The 27,079-nt window shown below is 42.5% G+C and overlaps 1 protein-coding gene across 1 annotated transcript in view; it reads left to right on the top strand.

Annotated features, from left to right (window-relative positions):
• COG5 (component of oligomeric golgi complex 5) overlaps positions 1-27,079 on the top strand; it is a 307,502-nt gene that overhangs the window by 11,852 nt on the left and 268,571 nt on the right. Inside the window, exons 4-6 of the mRNA XM_060244724.1 lie at positions 4,351-4,405; positions 4,488-4,557; positions 20,587-20,707. Of these exons, the coding sequence (XP_060100707.1) occupies positions 4,351-4,405; positions 4,488-4,557; positions 20,587-20,707 (246 nt within the window). The remainder of the gene's footprint in view (positions 1-4,350; positions 4,406-4,487; positions 4,558-20,586; positions 20,708-27,079) is intronic.

Genomic DNA, 27,079 nt, shown 5'->3' with positions numbered 1-27,079 from the left:
TTGGCTGATCTTCTGATGCTCTTTTGAAACTCTACTGTAGAAATTGTAGTGTCCCTCAGTGATAATATTTAGGACAGAAATCTGTTTATTCTTGAAGAACTCTTTTTCCTAGCTATGAAAACTTGAGATTTTTATTTCCATGGAGAAGTTAGAACAACATGAACTCTTTATTCTTAAGGGTGTTTTCCATTAACTGTTTACTGACTCTTCAGCAGTATTCAGTCATCATAATAAATTGCAGTTTGATTAAATACTTGTTTATTTTACTTATTTTAATTCATTTCTGCCCCGCCTTTCCCCACAATGGGTACCCAAGGCAGCTTCCATTGTTCTCCACTCTTCTGTTAAATCCTTGCAACAACTCTATGAGGCAGGTTAGGCTGAATGTGTATGACTGGACCAAAGTTACTCAGCAAGGTTCTATCGCAGCAGAAGGGAGATTTGAACCTGGGTCTCTCAGATGTTAGTCCATCACTTTAATCAGCAGACTGCCCAGCAGACAAATGGTTTAGTAATCATGTAGCTTCATAAGAGCATACAATGGTCTGAAGTAGTCAAGTGTTGACTAGGATCTGAGAGGTCCACGTTCAGATTCCCACTTTCCCATGGAAGCTTACTGGATGACCATTTATATACATTTAGCCCACCTATCTCACAAGGTTGTTATGAGGGTAAATTGGAGGAGAGGAGGATAATGTAAGCTGTTTTGGGTTCTCACTATGGAGAAGGGCAGGGAATAAATGAAGTAAGCCGTGCATTTGGCCAATTGCATAAGAGAGTGTGGAGCAACAAGCATCTGAAAAAAGGCACAAAGATCAATGTTTACAAAGCGGTTGTGATGACAACCCTCATCTACGGCTCTGAATCATGGGTTTTATACTGTCATCACCTGCGACTCCTTGAGCGCTTTCATCAGCGCTGCCTTCGCACCATCCTCAACATCCACTGGAGTGACTTTGTGACCAATACTGAAGTCCTCAAGCGGGCGGAGGTTACAAGCATCGAGGCACTGCTGTTGAAGACGCAGCTGCGCTGGGCAGGTCATATTTCCAGGATGGAAAACCACCGCCTTCCCAAGATTGCCCTATATGGCGAACTTTCCACCGGCCATCAAAATAGAGGGGCACCAAAGAAGAGGTACAAGGACTCCTTAAAGAAATCCCTTGGTACCTGTTGCATCAACCATCACCAGTGGTCTGACCTAGCCTCAGATTGCAAAGCATGGAGACACACCATCCACCAGGCTGTCTCTTCCTTTGAGAACGCACGCATAGCTGGTCTTGAGGACAAAAGGAGATCGAGGAAGAATTGCACTGCTACAGCCCCAACCCCAAATCAGACTTTTCCTTGCAGCCACTGTGGCCAGACCTGCCTGTCCCGCATTGGTCTTGTCAGCCACCAGCGAGCCTGCAGCAGACGTGGACTACTGCACCTTTCTTAAATCTTCGTTCGCGAAGTCAAGCCGAGAGAGAGAAATGAAGTAAAATAAATAACCCACACTTTAACAGAGCCTTGTATAAGTGGTAGCTAGTGAATTTGGTAGCTAATATAAATCTTTTAGCACCAGTGAAGTAAGTACTTGTGATTTATATCAGATAGCAATCTTGCTGCTGTATTTTGAAATAGCTGAAGCTTATGAACTTCAATAGCAGCCCATGTTAAAAAGCACTGCTGGAATCCAACTTTGGGTAAATCATCTTTCTCAAGAAAGGGCCTGAATGCTTCATTTTGAGCACATGTCTTATGTTGGTAACCACTCTGTTAAAATATGTTTTATTCTGCTGGGCCATGACAGTAATAAATAATTGATTGGTTGATACTTTAAATTTGGTAATGGGTTCCAGCTCAGTCCAGACAAAATGGGATATTGTGGTAAGAGGCACAGAGTGGGCCTAGCCTTGAATAGGTTATGTCTGCTGAAATTTTGGACTTTGCTTTGCTCCTGAATTCTCTGATGTTGGTAGTGTTCTTTCCCACACATCAGCAGCTTTCCCTCCAGCATTCCTCCGTCTATACCATCTGCTAGAAGACCAAAGATCTTGTGGTTGCTATCCATATCTTTCTGTGCAATCCTGTGTGGAGTTAGTTCAGTCCATGTCAACTGAAATCAGTAACTTTGCAAAGGATTGCACTCATAAGGTTACTCTGTTAGCGATCTGTAGATTATTCTGTTGTGCTCTGCCTAAGGCTGCCCTAAGACTTCATATGGAAACTTCAGCTAGTTCAGAATGCGACATATGACTTGTCTGGCATTAAGAGACAGGTCATACCACACTAAGTGTTGGGTTTGTGTACATTTCTGGGCCAAATTCAAGATTTGGCCTAAGGACATAAACAGTTTGAGTCCTAGGTATCAGACAGTGTCTACTCCTGTAAGAATAATTTTGTGTCATTTAAGATCAGTGGGAGAGGCCTCCTCCAAGTACCATCTTGCAGTTTGGCCACGTTTATCTCCATGAGCATCCCAGCCTCCTTTGTGGTTGCACCAGAGCTCTGGAATGCCCTCCCTGATGACATCCACCTGACTTTGTTATCACAGACATTTTGTCAAGTCTGGCTATAACTCTGGCTCAAATGTAGAGCATGCTGGGTAGAACCAAAGTGTAACCAAATGCTGCTAGCAGATCCTCTCCTGTTCCCCCCTCCCTCCTCTTAGAGAATATCCCTGCTTTGAAATGGTGATGTGTGAAAAGTCTTATCTGAACCTTCTCAGCCCAGGCTCGGAGGAGCGGAAGGAGCCTGAAAGCATCAAGGCCAGATTGGCCTCTAATCAACATGAGAATGTATTTGTAACATCTACGTGTGAATGTCCTCTGCACAATTCCCCTACCTGTAGGAATCCCTTTGAAGTATACCTTATATGCAATGTATCTACTGTACGGCCTTTAGTCTTTTCAAGCCTTGGCTTAGGCCACAAGTATCAGTATCAATAAAATAGTTTCTTTGTACCTACATCGACTCGTCATTGAATGTGCAGACTTGACACATTTCAAAAGAGCCTGAAAACGGTTTTTTTTCCCAAAAAGTAGCCTTTTGATATTCCCTGATGCCTGTTTCTGTGATTACCACTGCTGAATTTTAATTGCCACATTTCTGTTCCTGTGTTTTTAAATTGTTATAGGGTTTATTTTTGTAGTTCACAATTTTAATGTGTTTACAGTTTTCTCTTTTTCTGTTTGTTGTTTGGAAGTGCATGAAAAGCAGTTTAGGAAACAAAAATTGTAGGAAAACTGGAAAGCCAACAGACAGCCCAATATGAAAAGCTTCCACTCTTCAAAATCAGGATCTGTGCAATTTTATTTCCTCCCTGAGCATGATAACTAATCATAGGTTCGCATTATCTGTAAACTGGGGATTGGAAATTCTGTTTGTGTGTATAAAATATGCATGCATTATTTAGTGAGATTACCAGAACTCTAAGCACTGCAACAGAACCAGCCCAGACTTTGGACCAAAACAAATCACGTGAGCTACTCCGTATAATTAGGCCCCAGAATTTTATGCCCCCCCATGGCCCTGGTGTTTTCCTTCGTATTAAATAAGTAACATTATTCACTTACAGTGTTGTGTTCATATTATTAACTATCATTGGTGTGAATGGTCAGTTAACCTTAGTCTAGTGCCGTACACCTATTCACTCTTGTGAATTGAATTCAGGGGGACATTTCTGAGCACATGTATGAACAAGATTGGATCGTTAGTCAGTGGGGACCCTAAGTGGCTTACATTGTTCTCCTACATTCAGATATCAACAAGTCACAATTTATTTGTGACATAAGCCTGAAATCCTCAGGGTTATACTCCCTCCCTCTCGCTTGTCTCCTTATGGCTTCATCAAGACTGAAAACTTCTTGTTTGTAGGAAGTCTTCGGTCTGACCACAAGTTACTGAGATGTCCAGATTCAGGTGTTTTAAACAACTTGAGTTTAGTTCATGCCTGTGAATGGGATCATTCCAATTTATAATCCAGGTTTGTGGACAAGAAGCAGATCCTAAACTAGGAAGTCTTGCTGTAGTGTATGAATTGGGAGGGATTGCAGAAGTTCAGCCTTGTTTACATTATAAATTGGAGTGGTTTGTGATTGACTGCGTTCACACATCGGGCTTTTGCGATTAACAGTGCAATGCTAAATAGAGTTATGCCCTTCTAAACACATTGAAATTGGCTGAATCCTAAACAGACAAAATCCCCTTGCATTCATTGGAACTTATACTTGAATAAACTCATGAAGGCTCAATAATAATAATGAGGATGTTATAGGATAAAAATGTTTTTTAATATAAGTCAGCTTTTATGTTAGATCTGTGCTGATGAAATACTGATTTTGGTCCATTTTAACAATCTCACAGGTGTTCTTCAAATGATGCAGACAAGAATAGGTGCCCTACAAAGCACCATTGACCGGTATGTAAGCTCTCAAATATAAATAAAAACCTTAACTTATGTACCACCAAGGTTTCTAAAAAATGCTTTCATTTTTCATTAGGATCAGAACCAAAATTATCGATCCCTACAATAAAATAGTGTCTCGCACTGCACAGTTAGCAAGGCTTCAGGTAAGCTATCTCTTGTCTTTTTGTCCCCTATTTTCTAGCCAATGCCTTTCTTATGGTTGTAAAAAAAAATAGTCAGTTATATAATTTCAAAGAGTGATGAAGTTGCCAGTGCTGCAGGTGGGAAGCATTTCTCTCAGAAAAGAGTCTAATAATGTTCAGAACAGCAGAAGTGTGTGTTAGGAAGTGCTTTTGCAGTATCGACATAGGAGCTGATCTGCGTGCAAGAATTGTAGCCAGATGGAGCTGTATAGTCTTTCCGGTGGCTGAATGCAGAGTGTCACTATGGTTACTGTTTAATGTGGGATGGGGAAAGATCAATGACACACTCCCAGAATAAATAATTGAACCCACTGAGGATGTGTTTTGAACACATCAGCAATCTTTACTGGGGTGGGGCACAAGCCAAACGGAGCTCCTCATTGCAGATTTGTAGGGCAAAATATGTAGCAGAGGTGAGATGTTGTCAGGCCAGTTCATGTGTGTCATAAAATGTAATGCCAGGTAGCAGAGAGATAAACTTTATAAAGGATGCTGACAAACACAATTAAAAGAGTAAAAAAAACCCCTTGAAATAAACATGCTTAAAAGATTAGCACTCTTGCAATATTTTGCTTATTTAACAGTCTCTGATGAGTGACATCAGTTGCTCTGAATTGCATCATGAACTGGAGACAATGTCTGTGCTATAGCAATCTTATGTTGCTGTTCAGGTGTGTATCTGTAAGTTGCAAACCTACTTTTGATTTATTGGCATTCTTTAGGGAAATCTCATGGTCAATGCTAAGAGTCTAAGACCCAGATGAAAACATAAAGTGGCTGGGCATTGTGGACTTTTATACATAGCTTGCTTCATGTGCTGGTCAAGAACATATGAAGCACTATGACAGAGACTGAGGGCTATGTGTTCGTCTACAAAACTACAGTCTTCCCCAGAGAAATAATTACAATTCCTGTGAGGCATTGCAAGAACACAGAGACAGCAATGTATAGTGGCCAGTATAAGCCCCTACTTATTCCTCATCTAAATAATTGACATTGCATTTTTACTGAAAAAGACTGAATCATTAAGGCATGAATACAGAAAAAAAAAAGGCCAACGCCATGCTGGGAATTATTGGGAAGGGAATTGCAAACAAATCAGCCAGTATCATAATGCCCCTGTATAAATGGATGGTGCGGTCTCATTTGGAATACTGTGTGCAATTCTGGTCACCGCACCTCAAAAAGGATATTATAGTACTGGAAAAAGTGCAGAAAAGGGCAACTAGAATGATTACAGGTTTGGAACACTTTCCCTATGAAGAAAGGTTAAAACGCTTGGGGCTCTTTAGCTCTGAGAAACGTCGACTGCGGGGTGACATGATAGAGGTTTACAAGATTATGCATGGGATGGAGAAGGTAGAGAAAGAAGTACTTTTCTCCTTTTCTCACAGTACAAGAACTCGTGGGCATTCAATGAAATTGCTGAGCAGTCGGGTTAAAACGGATAAAAGGAAGTACTTCTTCACCCAAAGGGTGATTAACATGTGGAATTCACTGCCACAGGAGGTGGCGGCGGCTACAAGCATAGCCAGCTTCAAGAGGGGGTTAGATAAAAATATGGAGCAGAGGTCCATTAGTGGCTATTAGCCACAGTGTGTCTATATGTGTGTGTGTGTGTGTGTGTGTTGGACTGGATGGGCCATTGGCCTGATCCAACATGGCTTCTCTTATGTTCTTACAGAGAAAAAGTGGAGGCAAACCTAGTTGCTCCCAGGAGAGCCCTGGCATATTAAGCCAGCAAACCTCTCGCTCATGCCTGCTTGCGCATGCTCTCTCACACTCGTGCTGTCTCACTCTCTCTCTGTAGCAAGGGAACAAGTGATACCTTGAATAAAGTTTTGTTGGTCTTTAAGGTGCTTTCTTTGTAACTCTCCCTTGCAAATCGAGGGAACTGGGCAAAGGAACCTCTGGCTCTTTCTTTCCTTCCCCAGGAGATGAGGAGGCGGAGGAGCCTCAGCCAATAGGACAAGAGGTTTGGTTGAGTAGCTCTGCTGGTTGAGTAGCCCAGCAAATCAAGCTCTCCCTCCTCCCCTTCCTCCCCAATAGAGGAGCCTCAGTCAATGGAGAAAATAGAGACGTTGCTCTGTAGCTCCTGTGCTATTTAGCAAGCCTGACAAAGCAAGCTGAGATGCAGAAGGAAGCAAGAGAGGGAGAAGGAAGCAGATGACAGTGAGTTGCTCATGGGCCAAACAAGGAGCCCTGTGGGGTCCTGATCTTTTCCTGCAGGCCACATGTTTGACACCCTTGCTAGAGGGTCTTTTCCATTTTGCTTGTCTCAATCGAAGTGATTTTGGGAGAGTTATTATGAAAGAGTCTATCCAATAGCATCCTTAATATATTCTGATCCTGATCAACTGCAATAGCTCAAAAATGATTGGCCAGGACTTGTGGAGCCAGTGCCCTTTACTTAACTCTTTAAAAACTTGTCTGATTCCCAAATTAACAAAACAAAATAAACTAAAATTGGTAAAGACCTATCTGAATCATGGTGTTTCATCTTCTTGCAGTTCCATGTGCTTTTTCCATTTGTTGTTCATTGGATCCATTTGTGCCTTGCTGGGCTCAAGTTAATGAAATGAATCTCCCCCTCCCCCCGTGCAGCTTCCAGCTGCTTCTGAAGGGAAGGCTGGGAACAGAGTGGATGTACTTCAGAGAGCTGCACTAGGAAGGGCTAATTGGCAGAAATCCCATCCATCCACTATCATGGAAGAGCTTTTGCGAGAAGGAAAGAGAGGACTTTGCAAATTTTTCCTCAACTTGCATCCGTCTGTGTTGCACCCTGCTCAATTCCCAGGGGTCCTCCAGCCTAGAGGTGTCGAACTCATTTGTTACAAGGGCTGGATCTGACATTAATGTCGCTTTGCCAAGCCATCTGTGCCATAAAACTAGGGTTGCCAATCCCCAGGTGGGGGCAGGGGATCCCCCGGTTTGGAGACCCTCCCCCCGCTTCAGGGTCATCAGAAAGCAGGGGGAGGGGAGGGGAATGTCTGCTGGGAACTCTGTTATTCTGTACCGGGTCCAGTACAAAGTGCTGGTTATCACCTTTAAAGCCCTATATGGCCGAGGACCAGCCTACCTGAAGGACCGTCTCTCCCCGTATGAACCCCAGAGAGCACTGAGGTCAGTAGGAAAGAACAGACTGACTACCCCTGGGCCAAGACAAATCAAACTACAGAACACTCGCTCTCGGGCCTTTTCGGCCGCAGCCCCACATCTCTGGAACCAACTCCCAGAGGAGGTGCGGGCCCTGCGGAACCTTGATCAGTTCCGCAGGGCCTGCAAGACCACCCTTTTTAAATTAGCTTATGAATAACTGAATTATACTGACAACGAAGAAAATCTGCCATCAGCATCAACTAGAAGAGCGTCAAGGATAGCGTTATAATATGTTTTAGTTAATTGTTTTAATCAGGTTTTTAAGGTTAATTAATGTTTAATTTAATGTTTCTAATGTAACTGTTTTATTGTTGGTGCACCATTGGTCACCGTATTGTTAGCCGCCCTGAGCCTGCTTCGGCAGGGGAGGGCGGGGTACAAATAAAATTTTATTATTATTATTATTATTATTATTATTATTATTATTATTATTATTATTATTATTATTATTATTATTATTATTATTATTATTATTATTATTATTATTATTATTATTCCCTATGGAGACTTATTCCCATAGGAAATAATAGATAATTGATTCGCGGGTATCTGGGGCTCTGGGGGGGGCTGTTTTTTGAGGTAAAGGCACTGAATTTTCAGTATAGCATCCAGCACCTCTCCCCAAAATAACTCCCAAGTTTCAAAGGGATTGGACCAGGGGGTCCAATCCTATGAGCTCCAAAAGAAGGTGCCCCTATCTTTCATTATTTCCTATGGAAGGAAGTCATTTTAAAAGGTGTGCCGTCCCTTTAAATGTGATGGCCAGAACTCCCTTTGGAGTCAATTATGCTTGTCACACCCTTGCTCCTGGCTCTGCCCCCAAAGTCTCCTGGCTCCACCCCCAAAGTCCCCAGATATTTCTTGAATTGGACTTGGCAACCCTACATAAAACGTAAAATGAGGTACTAGAAATATAAACATTATAAATGGAAATAATTCTAATAAAGTGAGTGGAATAACGTTTTAACCTTCCAGGACATTCAGTTGTTGACCTAATGGTAGCAGTTCTCTTGCAAAGGAATTTCATAGGGAGATTAGAAAGAGACTGCTGAATTGCAACTGATAATGAAGCTCAAGCCAATGCATCCTGCTGGACTGAATTGAGACCTAGGTTTCTTAACTCTCTTTACTAATGCCTGCTATTGTCATTTGACATCTGAAATCACTTCACTCTCCAAGATGTAAGGACATCTAGGCTCACATTCTAGCTGTATCTGTAGAAGTGAGCAGTGACTCACGAAAGCTCATGCCCAGCCACAAATTTTGCTAGTTGTTAAGGTGCTACTGGACTCTTTCTCCCTTCCTTACACTAAAAAGATTGCGAGCTATGCTGTTAGGTTCCCCCCCCCCCCCTAATCTGTTAGAATAGGAAAAGGGGATATCTTTCTCATGCTCCCTCTGGTTTTGTACTGCTCCCTCCCTCCCTCCCTCTGTCTTAAGAAGTGTGCTTGTACACAAGCTTATACCTGGAATAAAACTTCGTTGCTCTTAAAGGTGCCATGGGACTCCATCTTGTGCTCTTTCTCTCACCCTCCTTTCCTCTCCAAAAGAGGAGGAGGGAGACGAGCACTCAGCCAATCAAGGGAAGGGAGACTTGGCTTTCTCTTCTCTGAGGAGCAGGAAGCAGGAGACTAGGGAACTGGACAAAAATGAGTTGTGAAGCAGGAAGCAAACATAGCTAGTTGCTCAGGGGATGGATTGGAGCCCTGTAGGGGCCAATTCTGTCCTACAGGCTGTATGTTTGGGATCCATGCTCTAGCCCTTTGGAAGCAGTTCAGCATAGGGGTTGATAACTAGGGTGTTCCCTACTCTAAGGCGTGGGCAAAAAAGCACAGACTACTGGTATATCTCAAGAATATTCAATTGAATCTAATGACCTGTTCATGGTACAAGTTTACAGAAAGTTATTTTCCTAAGATTTTAATTGTCTGTTATTTCTTATTATTTAACTACAGGCACCTATTGATTCATAGTTAGCTACATTGACAATGTGACTTTTATTCTCTGATTTCTGAAACTGATGTAGTTCAGAGTTAGCCAAGCTTAATGGTTTTTATTTGGAGCTGACTGGAGGAGTTTGGGCTTGTATAGCAGCCTTAGTGCATGCTTTGTTTCACTCAATTACAAAAAGGCAGGTGTCTCTTTGCTCTAACATTTCAGTTTTGCTTGATCTGTTCTTTGGCATGCTTTGATTCTTCTGGGACTCCTGAAGTAATATAGCCGGGGGGGGGGGGGGGTTACGCACCCAGAAATGCAGAAGTTTCACAGCCTTGTGTCAATTCTTGCACTTGTTTACAGAAAGCTAAAAATGTTTCTTTGTATCTTATGTTTGGAGAAAAAAATAATCTGCAGATACTTTTTCAGTAGTATACAGAGGCGTTTCCCATTTGGTGGGTCGGGACCTGGTACCAGGACAATGGGGGCTCCTTACCGGGCCACAAAAGAAGCCCTAGGTAGTCCCACCCCCAGCAGTCTCTTCTGGCTGAGCTGCCCTGTGTTTTGCCCTCCCAAAGCAGCAGCTCAGGACCCCAGAATGCTAACCAACTCCCCCAAGCTTAGCTGTGTGTGGGAGCGGTTGGTGTGAAGCCCTGGCTTTTGTGAAAGGCGGGGCTTGTTCGAGACTGAGTCCGCACGAGGTCAGAGCAGCCGCCATTGCTGGTCTGGCTGCTTACACAGATGGTCGGTGCTTTGATTTCCCCCTACGGTAAGTGCAGGGGTGGGAGAGGCTTGGGGGGTGGGGCTGGGCCCTTGTGCAAACTGGGCATCAGCTTGCTGGGCTTCCCTGGGCCACGGGGAGGTCAAGCGGGGTGTGGGGTTTGCAGGGAGGCCTTCTCAAGAGAAGGCCCCCGAGCAAACCGGGCGATCTGGCCACGCTGGGCTTCCCCGGGCCGTGGAGAGGTCCAGCAGAGTGCGCGGGTTGCAAGGAGGCCTCCGTGTAAATTGGGCGATCTCGCCCCGCTGGGCTTCCCCCAGCCATAGGGAGGCCCCGCGGTGTGGGGGTTTGCAAGGAGACCTCCTCAGGAGAAGGCCTCCGTGCAAATGGGAAGGGTTCCAGCCCATAACTTGGTGCGATGGCAAGGAAGGGGTTTAAAATTTAAATCCCTTCTCTGTAGTTGCGCCGCAGAGGCGGCACGATCCCTCCACTCTTTCTTACGGAGTTGTAGGATAGAATGGAGTCTGTTCTGTCTTATGGGCTCATTGGATAGATTGGACTCCATTCTTTCTTATGAGCCCATAGGATAGAATAGAAAGACCTGGATGCAGCAACAGGTGGAGGTTACACAAGTATCAACCTTGTCTAGGGTGCCAAACGGTGTGGGCAGCCCTGTCTGTCATGCCCCCTAGAGCCTGTTTGTCTTCCTGCCTGACCTTCACCCTTCTCCGGAGGCACCAGTGGCCCAAAGTGGCTGCAGGGTTGCAGCTGGAGGAGGAAAGGTGGGAGATCCTGAAGGAGAGCGTGGAATTGGTGGTGTCTGTGACCCAGATAGGCTGTGGGATTGTAGCTAGAGGAAGAAGGGTGGGAGACTGACAGGGCCATGGAGGACAGCGGAAAATTAGCAGCTCATCAAGAGCAACTCTGCCTACAGCACCCAAGATATGCCCTGCTTTGCCATGCTCATTGGGGGTGGCCATGTGGAACCTGCAGTGCTTGTGGCCCGAAGAAACCTCATTTCAGTTGGTGGGCTGTCGGGGGAGGCAGGAAGAGCCCACTTACCGATCGGAATGTAGTCCCACTTCCATCCCCCTGTCAGCAGTTTGGGGAGTTAATGGAACTTTGAAACTAGGATTTAAAAAAACCCTTACTTTTAAAAAGTTCCTCCCCACCCACCCATCAAGCTAACAGCAGTGTGGGAAGTTTATTGATATTTTGCATTTAAAAGCTCCTTCTGTCCAATGTTCCCTCTAAGCTGTGGAGTCTTGTGAGCAAAAATTCTACTTTGTGAGCTACCGGCATTAAAGTTGTGAGCTGCTGCATCAATTAGTTTGCTCTGGGGCCATTTTTCCTGAGCGAAGAGAAAAATGTGTCAGCTGGAAACTAAAAATCTGTGAGCTAGCTCACATTAACTCAGTTTAGAGGGGACACTGGCTGCTGGGAATAGACACCAAGATATCTAATAGTTAGTGCGGCAGTTGGATTTGCATCATTAGTGAATGATTAGCACAGCATGAAAATGGACGAGTAATTTATGGGGACTCCGTTTGGATCCTTATTGAATATGAACATTTCTCCTTTCCGTCATCTGGAACCTTAATTCCCGGGTTCCCAGCCTTCTCTCATGTCATTTCTCCTTCCCTTCCCTTCCATTCTCCCCTGCGCCCCCTGCAATTCCAGGGTTCCCTAACTTCCCTCATGCTCAGTCCAATTCAGAATCACATTGACAGGAACTGCACTGCTTGTCTCAAAGCCGGGATTCATCTCAGAGTGAAACGGTGCCGCTGATGCTCCTCGACATTATATTTTCCTTGTACCAGCCTGAAATGCAGCCAGAGCCTGACCAGTGTAGAAGTTGACTTCCATTCCTCAGGGACTGTCTTTCTAAGCAGGACCCTGGTTCAGCAAGCTCAGGGACAAAGCCAGGGTTTGAAATAATAAAGTACCCAGGAGTAAGCAGTTGATGATGAGGTGAGCCACATGGCAACAATGGACGAAAGGCCTGCCAGCATATTTTGAGGTAGAGCAGCTGCCTGGGCCCACTGTGGGTAGTACACAGTGCTAGCATTCCTGATGGCAATGGCAACAGCACTCCCAACTGCATACACTGGCCACAGCTGCTGAGGAAGGGGTGTGTAGATGGTGCAGGCAATTGAACATGGGCATTAGGAGTGCTTGCAAGCTGGAGAAGGACACACAGATAGGTTCATGCAGGTGTGGGGGTGGAAAGAGAGGATCCTGGGGATGTGTGAAAAAGTTGCAGACCAACCACTTCCCACCCTCATTTTTGCTCAGCATGCGTTTCAGAGAGATTTCTCTGAAAATGAAGTTACTTCCGAAGAAGAGGCAGGTTTGGGGGAGTGTCCTGGAAGTGACATCACAGGAAGTGGTGAAGTTTTGATTCAGTGTACCCCAAAAGTGACATTACTTGACCCTTGACCAGGAAGTGACACCATAGGAAATGACATCATTTCCTGTCTCATGGCTCCACACCCAAATTTTAGTGGGCCATGAAGGAGAAAAGTAAAAATAACTAGGCCACGGGGGGGGGGGGGGGGGTTAGGAAACCCTAGAATACAGATTGCATTTTTAACAGGTATAAGTCTAGATTCAGATTGGTAGCCATGTTGGTCTGAAGCAACAGAGCAGAGTTTGAGTCCAGTGGCACTTTTAAGACCAACAAAATTGAATTCTGGGTAAGCATACTTCTTCAGATAACATTGAAACAATACTTCCTCAACCTTTACATATAGGTAGAGAGAGGCTGAGATGGGGGTTAATTGCTAATTAAAGTCGTAATGCATAAGTAACTGAGAGATAAGTACAGGTAAGATTGGATTAGCACAGTAAGACTTGTAAATAGCAGCAAATTAGCATACAGATAAAAGAGAATAAATGTTACCTGAAATAGCCCTGTCTCGATGTTGGGGAAATAAGCTATGAGATGAAGGAAGAAGGCCAGAAGGGTACAGGGATAGCCCACTTTTGCATACCAAGTCTCGGCTCAGTAGGAGGACTCCAGGTTTAAAAGATTTTAAAGAATTTTACTAAAAAAAACATGCTGAGTTAAAATCACATGTAGACAACCGAAATGTATACGCAATCAAGCACTAGGAAAATAGGTGAAAATAGAGATATTTGGGAGCAGTTATGGAGTTGTACTCAGGCCTTGGATTCAGCAGAAGCTCACAGGAGCTCAGCTCCTGAACCTTTCTGAGGGTTCCCCCTCCTCCTCCCCACCTTGTCCATTGAATAATAGGTACAGCTGCTAACAATCCCTGGATGAGCTCCACCACCTATTTTTCTACAAAGTGACTTCTGGTTGTACTACCTTTCCAGGTGTGCAGATGTCCATGTAGAAGGGAGTGTGAATGGCCAGTATGTCACACTGAGAAGGCTCAAAGAAGAGACTTTTGGGGTATAATCTATGTAGGTGCCCTCAGCCTGCACACTTTGCCCTCAACTTTTATAGGATTTTGGTATCCCCTTCTGGAGTGTAATGGGTGTAACAGTTGTTGATGGGTTTTCCAGAGCAAATTGGATAGATTCCAGGTTTAGACAAAAAGTGGGAATGGTTTCTGGTGGGTGTCAGGAAGGGATCATTAATGGTACTCTAAGGGAGGAGACAGGAAGGATGGGTTTGTGTGCAATGGATTTGTACATTAACATAGGTATCACACAAAAGGGATTGGGTGGGGTTCTAGAGACAGGAGAAAAGCCTGAAGTTGCCATCCAGCTTTGAGAATGCAGATATATTACCTGATGGAACTCATTGTCACTCTCATTCCATTGCTGGGTGGGTGGGGGAAAGCAACTAGAAATTGCCCTTGAAGATCCCTTTTGCAACGTTAGACAGAAATCCTTTGCGTGGAACCTTGCCTGGCTCTTCGGCATAGACTGAGAGTGTTCTCACTTGGCCTGTCTTTTTGGGATCTCTGGTTCAGGTCAAGAGTGGGGACCCCTTCTTTTGGGGTGATCCCATGAGCTAGGCAGTGCCTCTTGACTGCACAAACAGATGTGAGAACTAAGTCGGAGTCCAAAGGTACCTTTAAAACCAACGAAGTTTAATTCTAGTTATAAGCAAGAACTGAGTAACATAGCATGTGTAGTGAGATAAGAATCCAATATCTCTGTTAAGCCCTGGGGGTTTCATTGGCCCGAATATTGTAATAACTTGTAATTCAGCGATCTCCCATTTCACTCTGAAATTTCTTTGCAAAAGAAGGTATAAATCTACATTCACAGTCAATGTCTTGGATAGTCAATGTCTTATGAAATGGAGGAAGTCCCCCCCCCCCACACTCAGCACCTTTGGCTGAGGAAAAAATGTTAAGTTTCTTCATTTTTAAAAATCATATAGACGAATATGCTAAATATTATGAAACATATATGCCAAACACAGAGGTTTTCAGCCAACATACGTAGGGATCCTCATGGCGACTGCCAGTTTTGCTGGTATACTGTGATTCTACATGACTTGATCTCTGCTGTAGAATTTCAAACACTGGGAACCTACAGAGGAGAACTAAATGTTCTCATTTCTGTAAAAACTATAGAGCTGGTGTATCTTTCGGTATGTCATATATTTGAAAAGACGTTAAATGATTGCAGAAGTCTCTAACATTTTGATCCCTCCATCTCCCTATGCATGTGTCTTTATACTTTAATGGGGTTTTTTGCATTTTCTTTCTTTAATAAAGGTATAATTGTAAAAATGAACAACTTCAACAAAATCTTTTACACTATACAAACTTAATATCACTTAAACTCCACTACTGTGGAATCAACTCCCTGAGGAGGTGAGGGCCCTAAGATGTTTAGATCGATTTCGTAGGGCCTGTAAGACCCACCTTTTCAAGATGGCCTTCAACTAGTGACAAAACTAGTGATAAAGCTAGGTATGCTGCTGGAAATGCTTTTATTTTCTGAATTCCACTAAAAATCTAATGTTTATAATGCCATATTGTTTTGTTAATTTTAATAATTTATAACTTTTTAAACCATGTTTTTATAAGTATAATGGATGTAATGTGTATTTTATGTTGTGAGCCGCCCTGAGCCTGCCTCGGCGGGGAGGGCGGGATAGAAATAAAAAATTATTATTATTATTATTATATTATTATTAAACATTATATCTTCATGTTTTCATCATCTTCGTTCTTCTCTCAAAGATTAAATAATAAGATTTATAAGATTCACTAGTTAATCTTAGCTCATTATATTAACTTCACATTATATCTTTCAAATAAAATTTGAGCTAAGTTATTCTGCAAATAATATAATGTAACCCAGTCCTTGGAGACCTTAAAAATTAAGGGCTAGGGGAGAACAAAACTCCACCTTCCATGGGCTGATTATGCCTTGGAGGACCATACCCAGTCGCTTACAACAGTCCCACCGCTCTCTAGTATCAGAGTTATACTTCCATTATAAATTACATCTGGTCCTCATTTTTAAAAGGATTCTTCTGATTTTTAAAAAATTGGGAGAGAGATGAGGATACACCTGGATCTTTAACCCCTGATAGTCCAAACTGCCCCTCTCCCTGGCCTCTGTAAGAATCTTCTGTTGTGTTCAAAAGTCCTTGAATTCTATCAGTATATCTCTGGTGTATGATGAGGAAATGGATTCTTCACGCACCTTGCCAGTACGATAAGCTCTCTGCAGAAGGGGCATAACTCCAGCTTCAAGATTTAATGGTAGCTACTAGCCAGTTTGCCATAAATATATTCAGCCCCGTTCCAGCCTCAGCTTTGATGTGAAGCCTCTGAACTTTAGGCACAACTCACGGCTTTGATAGTCTAGAGTCAAAGTATGTTCCCATGCCCAAGTATCCGAAGTTCTCTCAGGTATTTGATTCTCGAGCTCAGTAACTTTCTGTAGAGCTTTCTCTGTTTTTTGGCGTGTCTGCTTATGAAGCTCTTCTAACTCATCTATACGTTGAGTCACTGGTTGTAGCATTTCTGTGATATCATTTATCAGTTCTTGTCTTTGTTTGGTTAGCGCCTGCATTAAAAAAATTGCAGTGAGAGGAGTCTCTTCAGCTGTTAACTCGCCCTTCCCCAGCGTTGTGGAGGAGGTGGATGGTATGTTTGGAGCTGGGGAAAAGTCTGTTAAATGCTGCATGCTTTCTTCTTTCTGTTTCCCCCTTCCCCCCCTCTTTGGGGGCCATCTTTTAAATTTAAATGTTTTAAATTTTAATTTTATAGAGGATAATATTTAAATTTTGAGCAGGCTGAGCAAGCACTGGATACTTTATTCTTATTTATTAAACTGACCACACTCTTCTGAAGGGTTCAGGGCAGTGTACATCATAATAAAATATGCAATGATTAAAATACAGTAAATTAGAAATATAAAAAAAATAGTGATAGACAAGATGAATAAACATCTTCCCAATTGTCACAAGAAGAGGACCAGGGAGGGCCTCTACAGGCTGCCTCTACTCTGGTATGGGCACAGAACACCCACCCGACCCCTCTATCTTTCTTTGCCGCAAGTACCTCTATCCATGACCAAAGAGAAATGAGGACCCAGGCTGTATAACAACAATAATGTTGTTGTTAAGTGCTCAAGAACAAACAAGTGGGTTGTGAAATTATTAATGCAATAGTGAAAGGGAAAACAGTAAATGTGGTACAAAGAAAACGAAAGCCTTGACATGAGTGGGCTTGCTTAACTTGCTTAATGAAACTTGCTTAATGAAAGAGCCACACAGAAGAAATGTCAGACATGAATGTCAAATGTTTGAGAGCCACAAGGCAGAATGGAAGGAAGGGAAGGAAGGAAGGCAAAGAGATGGGGGAGGGAGTGGTTGAGAGAAAGCAACTTTAACTTTAAATATATTCTCCAAGCCTCTGGCTGGCTTGGCTTGGAGAGAAGTGATGTAAATATAAATGCCTTCTCCAAGCTGGCCAAGGGGTTGGTGGTGGCTTTGAGAGCCACACAACATGTGTGAAAGAGCCACATGAGGCTCCCGAGCGACAGTCAGTTTGGCTACCCCTGAACTACACGTTCCCTCTTTCTAATTCCAACTTACTCACCCTTCTTTGGAGGAGGGAACTCTCTTGCTACAGCCACTCTAAAGCTCAGCCTTTCCAGAGAGAACACTTCCCCCATCTCCTCCTACCCTTTCCTTCCAGGTTCCACCTCTCTATTATTCATTGGACGTTTTCCCTCCAAAATTTCTGCCAACCTAATCAGAGGGACAGAAGGGATAATGGGAGATGTAGGCCCATTAGTAACTTGGAGGTAGGCTTCTCCAAGCTCTCTAGGCCTCATGGTCTATGCCCAGGGCATGACAGCAATAGATGATGGTTTGGCAGTTTTCACTCCATCGACAGATTGTGAACTGGACGTGGGGGGAGGCCATGACAGAGTGATGGTACAAAAACCATTGCTGTCCTTAACCATAGGTCGGGTGGAACATCACTGTTTTACACTCCCCACAGAATTGAGTTAGGTCCCGCAGGTTGCAGATGTTGTTAGGCAGAGAGTTCTATCAGAGAGGGGCCAGGGCTGAGAATGTCCTGGGTCTAGTTGAGGACAGCCAGATGTCTTTTGGGCCAGGGATCATCAGTAGATGTTGATTGTCCGAGCATAAAGCTCTTCAGGGGACATCCTGGGAGAGGTGGCCCCATAGGAATGCTGGTCCCAGGCCGTTAAGGGCTTTAAAAGTCAGAACCAGAATCTTGAAGCGGATCTAGTACTCAGCTTGGAGCCAGTGCAGTTGGTGGAGCATGGGTTGAATATGTGCTGTCATTGGGGTACCTGGGAGTACCTGCACCACTGCTTTCTGGTCAAGGTATAATTTCTGGATCAACATCAGAAGTACCGCTACGTAGAGTGAGGGAGTAATCCAGCCTTGAGGGGACCATTGCGAGGTCAGGGCTAGAGAGGAAGGGGGCTAGTTGCCTGGTGAAACTGAAAAAATGAAATGCAAAGCAGGAAGATCACAGTGAAACAAGTCAAAATCAATGAAAATAAACTGTGATCACAAAGCACTAATAAAAAGCAATAATATTTACTGGTAAGCCCTGTGGCACAGAGTGGTAAAGCTACAGTACTGCAGTCAAAGCTCTGCTCATGACCTGAGTTTGATTCCGGTGGAAGCTGGGTTCAGGTAGCCGGCTCAAGGTTGACTCAGCCTTCCATCCTTCCAAGGTCAGTAAAATGAGCACCCAGCTTGCTGGGGGGCAAGAGTAAGATGACTGGGGTAGGCAATGGCAAACCATCCCATTAAAAAAAGTCTGCCGTGAAAACGTAATGCGGTGTCAGAAACGACTGGTGCTTGCACAGGGGACTACGTACCTTCCCCACCCCCCCAGCTTTATTTTAAATTTGGAGCTCAAGTACAATATTCAGAGCCGGTAGTCGTTCAGGTTATAGTTCCATGTCAAATACAAAAACAAAGACAAAATTCACAGAAAACTAAAACAGTATGAACATTTCCATTTTAAAATATATAATGGTTTTTAAAAATTGTAATATGTTTTTAAACTGTGAATTGTAAATTATGGTTTTATATATTTTATTAGTTTAACTGTGTAAATGATACTGTGAGCCGCCCTGAGTCGCTTGCGGAGAGGGCGGGATATAAGTCAAATGTAATAAATAAATAAATAAAAGTATAACATCTTGCTATAAAGCATTCTGCGTGGTGGGACATTTTGTTCAGATAGGCAACTTAGGTAAAGGGACTACGTTTATCTTTTTAAGAAGAAGAAGAAGATATTGGATTTATATCCCGCCCTCCACTCCAAAGAGTCTCAGAGCGGCTCACAATCTCCTTTACCTTCCTCCCCCACAACAGACACCCTGTGAGGTGGGTGGGGCTGGAGGGGGCTCTCACAGCAGCTGCCCTTTCAAGGACAGCCTCTGCCAGAGCTCTGGCTGACCCAAGGCCATGCTAGCAGGTGCAAGTGGAGGAGTGGGGAATCAAACCCGGTTCTCCCAGAAAAGAGTCCGCACATTTAACCACTACACCAAACAGACAAAGCAGTCCTCTTTAATAAGTTTCAATAATTGTCGACCACTCCTAGTGAATATTGTTGAGCTGTAGCTTGCTGTATTGTGATCTGAAGCCTCACCAGGAGGTTTTCATTACATTGGGTGGTAATTGGCTAGATCAGCTTGATCTAAAGATGGGTTTTTCAAGAGCAGTGTTACCACAGCCTCTTTCAGTCTCCCCTGGATAGACCCGAGTCAAGGGACAGGTTGATAATGGGAACAGCTTTTCCATGGTGTTATCTGTCATAGCTTGGGTGGATAGAAGTAAAGTAATTTATTAACTGGACCTGAGTGCAGCCATAGATGGTACCTGTTACATCACTTGGGAGGCTGCTGATGAGAAGGGAAGAATCCAGATGACCAGCCACATTTGCATGGTTGCAGTATTCATTCATTCATTCATTCATTCATTCATTCATTCATTCATTCATTCATTCATTCATTCATACCAAAGTAGAGAGTGATAGCACCACCAGGAAATGGCACCCATGCCACTTGGTGTGTTTGTAAAGCTTACCTCCTTGGTAAGCAGAAGATCCCAGGTTCAATCCCTGGTATCTCCAACTAAAAAGGATCCAGGCAAGTAGGCATGAAAAACCTCAGCTTTGAGACCCTGGAGGGCCGCTGCCGGTCTGAGTAGACAATACTGATTTTAATGGACCAAGGGTCTGATTCAGTAGAAGGCAGCTTCATATGTTCATATATATGTTCATTAAAATAAAAAAGATTCAAATGAACTTTAAAAAAAAAAAGAAATTCAGCTTCTGAATTAAAAAATGCTGTTTGTTTACCCTCATGTGAAGCTGTTGTCTGTATTGTATTGATTAGAGAAATTCTGCAGAGAGGTCATTTTTCATTGTCTAGACATTGAAGGTTTGACACTTAAGAGCAACTGTAGTTACCGTCTGAGAGATTGTGAATTTGGCAGTCTGGTTCTGCTTGAAGTTAGTTGCTAACTGTATGATGGTTCTAACAGAGCAGAATTTCAGCCTTTGTGTTCTCCCATTGTGTATTTATGAAGAAATGCCCTTATCCCTGCCAGATGATAGCAAACCCAGGACGGAACTGATCCAGCTTGCATTGTAACCCAGAAATGAGTGCAGTGTTTTCTACAACCAGTGGTTTAAACTGTGTAATAATGCAACGTTGAATATGTTCTCCCTCTCAAGGCTGCCTGCGACTTGCTGCGGAGAATAATACGCATCTTGTATCTCAGCAAGAGGCTTCAAGGGCAGCTGCAGGGAGGAAGCCGGGAGATAACAAAAGCTGCTCAGAGTCTCAACGAACTTGGTGAGTATCCTTGGTCATTTCAGTAGTTTTCTGTTTGCTAACATGCGAAGCTTCTTTGATATCTGAACTGTAAATTCTCCTTCATTTGGGGAGTCATTGGATTGCATAGCAGACAAAGTTTCTCTTACTTGAGGTGCGTTATGCTGGGAACTTCAGTGGTGTTGACGTCCTCTGCTTCTAAAGCCTGAGAAATTGGTTGGTGCAGATCAGTTTTCGAATTATTTTTTGGTTATAGCTTTCCAGTGTCAGCATTTTTGTTGTTCTGATGCTGCTGAGTAGCTATGTGATTATGACTACATTATGTGGGATCCAAAAGCCATCAGCTTAAAGCATTTCCATGTGTGTGATTTGGGGGGGGGGGGTTTACGTTTTTTTCCATTTGACCACGTCCACCTTGTGTTGCGTTGAATGCTGTGCTGGAGCATTTCCTAATTCCGATGGGTAGCTTGGCTGGGGGGGTGGGGGATAGGGGCTGGTGTGAAGAGAGAGCATACAAAGTGCTGGTTTGTGTGTGTACAGACGCCTGTGTGTGATATTTTATATCCCAGCCCAAGTGTGGTCTTTCCTTAGAAATCAAAATTACAAACTTTGCTAAATTAGACTTTTTCCTCCTCCCATGACTGCCACAACATCTCATTTTAGCCAAAGATGCACCTTAGAAGCGATAGTTACAGTGCTGAGTAATGGATTAATGGATTTATTCATTTATTTAAGGAATGGACATACTGTCTTTTCAACTTAAAAGAGAACCCTTGAAACAGTTCACAACTCATTGCAATTACAATACTTCAGTGGAAAACATCACTAAACTGCCAATCTAATTGTCATTACAAGCTCAGGAAAAGAGGGCAGATTTGACCCAGTATTTGATAATAATACTCTGCTGTTTTCCTCCATGGAAAATAATTCCCAGAACCTCAATGAAGTCCCTTTCAGCTGAGACCTATCTGATATTTGTTAATTATGGCCAGATCATCTCGTTCCACCACGGGATGCTGCTGGTTCCCATTTGAACCTGGCAAAAAGTGTTGCTTGCGCTAGCTGTTGCTTGAACATTCATATATAAAAGCTGGATCCCAAGATGTATACCAGATTTGGGGGTGAGCTGGACAGGGCAGTTGCATCAAAAAGCAGCTGTACACTACCCACCTGAGCTGTGGGGCCTACAACATCTGAGTTGCATTGTTCTTTGTTGTGCTAACTCTCATCCAGCCCATTACTGTCTCCAAATATCTATTTGGAATATCTTTAATTAAGACACTTATTAGCCGCCGTTCTTACTTACAGCGCTCAAGGTGGTTTACATTATATATTTTATAGATAAAAATATTATCTATATATTTTATAGATAAAATACATAAAAAAACACAAGAACCAAAATTTTAAAATCAAAATTCAAGAGTGCTAGTAAACTGAGCGAAATGTGGTCCAAAATAAAACCATCTTCAACTGCCTCGTAAAGATCGAAAATGAGGGGGCTGGGCATACCTCTCAAGGGAGGCTGTTCCCTAATCATGAGGCTGCCACTGAGGGTGAGGCAGGGCCAGCAGACTGGTTTCTCACTATAAGGAAGGGACTACAGGCTCACATTAAAGGGACAGTACTCTTTCGTTGTGTATGTGTAATTAAGAATCATAGAGTTGGAAGGGACCTCCTGGGTCATCTAGTCCAATAAATAAAGGGCTCATGGCAGCTGATTATGAGAGTAGGCAAAAAGAAGAACACTATGTAATGGATGCCCCTGCCTGTTGAAGTGCCGTTGAGCACAAGCGTGACACCTGGTTTTTTGGCCGCTGTGTGACAGAATGTTGGACTGGATAGGCCATTGGCCTGATCCAACATGGCTTCTCATGTTACATTTTTATGTTCACCTCAAGTTGCCCCTGGGCAGTATAAGAGGACGGGCGGGGGGAGAAGGGCTGGGTGTTATCTGCATGCTGATGACTCTTCAGCTACAAATGTTATTGCCACCAATGTTTATATACTAAAAGGGAATACTTGATTACTGTTTTTTACAACTGGAAACATCAACATCAAACCCTCATTTCACTAAAGGAGAGTTGAAAAATTACTACAAAAGTTACCATGTAGTTTAACAACAGCTGCCAGAAATTTTGCCACATTCAAAGAGGTTAGTCTATCTCTGAGTAGCCAAGATGGTTTAGCTTCTAAAGTCCTGATTAACTAATGGAGAGGTCGGTTCAGCTTTTAGAAAATTTGAGGCAATAAAAAAGAATATGATCTAAGAATCAATTGTGTTGCCACAATTGCAGAGCCTATCTGAATATGGCGTTCCATTGAATCTTCCTATCATCACTGCTGAAGGTAGGACATTCAGGTGCTCAAGCATGAATGCCCTTCTGTACTTTGGAAGAGTTAGTTCCGACAGGTTGGCATTTTTGTTGGGAGGGAGCTCAAATCAATATACTTTAATAATCAAGGACCCTCAGATGTCTTCTAATGAGCGAGATCAATTCTTGTCTACTTGTTTCTGTCACATCCTGATCAATGCCCAAATGTGATAATTTATGATCTAGAAATCTGTTCTAGTCACTTGTGTAATGGTCCAACTTGACCAGTCTGAGAAGGCTTGATTCTGGATTTTAAATTTTTTCTTGAGTTTCAGTATAAAGGGAAAGGAATGATGCGGGGATACAGAAGCAAAAAAAAAAGGAAAAGAATTAGGGGAAGAACACAACAGAACAAAAAAGAAAAAGAAAAGCAGTAAATATAGCTGTTCTATTTCTAACCTCCAAGCCTGATACTGATTTCTTTCTACCTGCAAGTCTTAAATTTTAACCCAATACAACCATTACATTATACAGTCTTATTATTTTAATATATATATTTTTTACTATTCTATTGCTTATGATATAAATCTAAGCTATTCATATTTAATACAAACAAACGAGAAAAGCAAAGAAACCAACCACAAAATAAAGCCTGCTGGTTAATTTTAACAATGTTAAACTAACTTTAACAATATTGACAACACTAACTTTAACAATATTGACAACATTCATAAGGAGAGAAGATGAATATAATTTTTTTATCCTTAATACTACCTTAATTGCTTCCAACAGAGAAAATTTTTTTAAAAAAAGACCAAAATAAAACCTAGCAGACAATACTTTATCTTTTTCCATATCAACAGATTCTATTGCTAGAAAAAAAAGGAAAAATAAAGAACCAGGAGCAGATTTTTAAAATTTTCAAATCCCTGTGTTGTCTACCTTATTATAAATTGACCCAAATTAATTGTTTGTCTAGGCTGAATGTTTAAGATTCATTTATCTTTTTGGAGACTATATCTCCTATTTTCATATTACCCTAGGAAGCACAAGTTTAATAAACAGTGACAGTGACAGCCTCATTTCCCATACTTATTATTTTTACCTAGGTAAGAAATCATGCAATCTCTATAACCTACGCTCTATTAAATTGCTCTATGTGACTTTATAAAAATAAATTAGGAACCCTAGGTGAAAACGGCCCCCGCTCTCACACTTATTTATTTTTGCCTGTGGAAAAAGTCATACACCTCTATAACCCACTCTTTATTAAATTGCTCTAGTTAGCTTTGAAAATATACGATCCTTAGATAAATATAACAAACAGAAGAGAAGCATTCAGATTTTAGAAGTTTCGTTTGCCATTTCAAAGCCGCACACTTCTAGAAGTCTCACTTGCCATTTCAAAGCTGTTTCAAGGCTGCATGCCAGTTTCCTTCTATTAATTCCATGTTGACCAATTATGAGAAAAAGCAACAGTTTATAATCCCTTTTTGAAAGCTTTCCAAGTCTTATCTTAGTCTGCCTTTTCTCCCTTTGGCACATAAATCCGTTTTACTGAAAGCGATGAGATCTCCACACAGTTACTTCCTCCTGTAAAAACTTCAATCAGGCTTGATTTCCGCCTCCTTTTTGTAACTGCGCACAATGTCTCCATTTTGATTTCTTTCAACACCTTTCCCACCGGGTATTTATCCACCTCTCTCATCTCTGTAGACATCACTGGGATCCCTTCACCACTCTGCTCATGTAAATTTTCAGTTTCGCTGTGTTTTAAAATAAAGGTTTCCACCTTGTCTATTATCAACTCTGTCAGCAGACCGATTTCCTGCTTTAAGGAGGATATGGCAACCATAATATCTTTTTTTTAATCAAATGCTTCAGGTTAATTCGCCATCTTCTCGACAGTATAACTCAGTCTGATAATCCAAGTTAAAAAGCAACTCAAAGTCCCAGATAGTCTACCTTTCTAAGTCTCCTCCAGCCTTGTGCTTTTCTCTTACAGTCCGGCTGTAATCATTTCAGTCCTGATCAGGTATCAAAAGCATTTCTCTTAAAGATATATCTGACTTTTATTCAGACTGTATTGAAATAAAATAATGCTTTCATTATAGCTTGTTTAATTGTAAGCCAAATCCATTTGAATATCCATGTTCAGTCTAATTAAAATTATTGAGAGTTCTTAAGTTTGTTCTTTGCCTTTTTGAAGCCTCCCTTGGGGGATAAGGGGGGGGGATATCCTCCGCTTCCCGCTTTTTTTTAACAGTCCCAATTGGCGTTATAACAAAAGATCCATTAATCGGTAGTGGTAAAAAGAAAGACTTACCTGCATGATAGCATTTCGATGATTAAGGTAGAAATATGATATGATAGAAGCTTGTTAAAAGAAGAAAGCAGTTGGGCACTCATCTCTTACTGCTATCATGGTGACCACGATGGCGGAGCATCAGGGCAGACAGGAGGACCAGCCACCACTGTTTCCCTGGCTCCTGTAGAGCTGTCAGAAGACCCCACCAGGGTCTTCCTCAAGATGCCACAGCTGTGGCACCCCTCCTACCACCCAGTTCAGGGGGTCTGCCAAGAGCGAGCTCCGCAGACCCCACCGAGCTCGAGATGCCAAAACCCGGAAGTCTCTGAGGAGGCTTGATTCTGGATTTGATTTTAGGCCCCTAATTTTCAGATTGAATGTTCTGCCTCAGGCCTTTGCTTCAAAGGACATCTTCCCAACTTTGGCTCTCAGAGCTGTTCCAGACACATCAAGGGATACCCAAAATATCAAGGGATACCCAAAATATTGTATAGAAATCTTATAGTAATCTGTCGATGTTGTCTGTTACTGCTTTGATCCAAAACCTGACAGCATATAACATCTGCCTGGAGACTTTTAGCTTTAAATACATTATCTGCAGCAGGAACATATTGGTGACCAGAGGAGTAATAAAATCTTGAGATGACCTTCCCAGTACTCATAGCAACTCTTACTACAGTGCCGCTAACCATTTGTACTTCTTTATCTTTCATTTTTAATGGAAAAGAATAACCTTTGGCTTAATAACACTAGTAGCTAAGCCCTCATTGGAACGATACTCCCAAAGGCAGCCTATAAAGTTACTAGGAGAGCAGTATCATCTGCATATAAAAGGCAAGGTAATTTAACATGAGGCAAGCAACGTGAGTGAAATTCATCTCTAGAAATAAGAACTTAAATAATTGAGATATAAGTTAAATAACAATGGAGCAAGGATACATTCTTGCTTGACTTCCTTACTCAGTGGAATATTCCTGATCAGTTCATCAGATAAACCACATCTCAGTAGGCTGATCTTATAGTTGTTGGATCAGAAAAAGGAGATGCTTATTGATGATTGATTCAATTTATTCCATAATCTTTACCTAGTCACTGAGTCAAAAGCTGCTCTGAGATCCATAAAGGCATCAGCTAACATGCCATCTTTTGAGCTGGTATACTTGTCTACAGTAAATTGAAGGGTATAGTGGTGGTCAGCTGCATTAATTCCTCTATGGAATCCAGCTTGCTCTCACCCCAGTGTGCCTTCATCCTCAATCCAGAGAAGTAACTTCTTATACAGCTAAGAAGCATATAGTTTGCTCATCAGTGGTTACGAGTGACAGACTCTAATCTGGAGATCTGGGTTTGATGCCTCCCTCCTCCACTTGAAGCCAAGCTGGGTAACCTTGGGTCAGTCACAGCTCCCACAGCCCTCCCAAATAAGCCTAGCTCACTGCATAACACTAAAAAAAAGCTAGAATTTCAGGCTCGACCTACACACAATACCACATGATTATTTATTTTTTGCCCACCACTAATAACACAGTTATGGTATAATTATAGTATCAGGTTAGGTCCTGGTGCCTTGCTAGATTTAAAATGAAATATTACAAAAAATAATTTTTGATACTGTGACAGGGGGCCATTTCTCAAGCTTTGGAGTAAGGACTGTTTGAGCAGAGATACTTTTAGCAGATGATGTTGCAAATAAGGCCTTGAAATGTGCCTCCCAACAGTTAGCAGAGCTATAACAGGGGAGCAGGGATCTACTATTAATCTCATTTCCGATCC

Source organism: Heteronotia binoei, chromosome 8 (assembly GCF_032191835.1).
Source record: "Heteronotia binoei isolate CCM8104 ecotype False Entrance Well chromosome 8, APGP_CSIRO_Hbin_v1, whole genome shotgun sequence".
NCBI classification, from domain to species: Eukaryota; Metazoa; Chordata; class Lepidosauria; order Squamata; family Gekkonidae; genus Heteronotia; species Heteronotia binoei.
The sequence above is the reverse complement of the archived record's forward strand: the minus strand, read 5'-3'. Positions and strand labels throughout refer to the sequence as shown.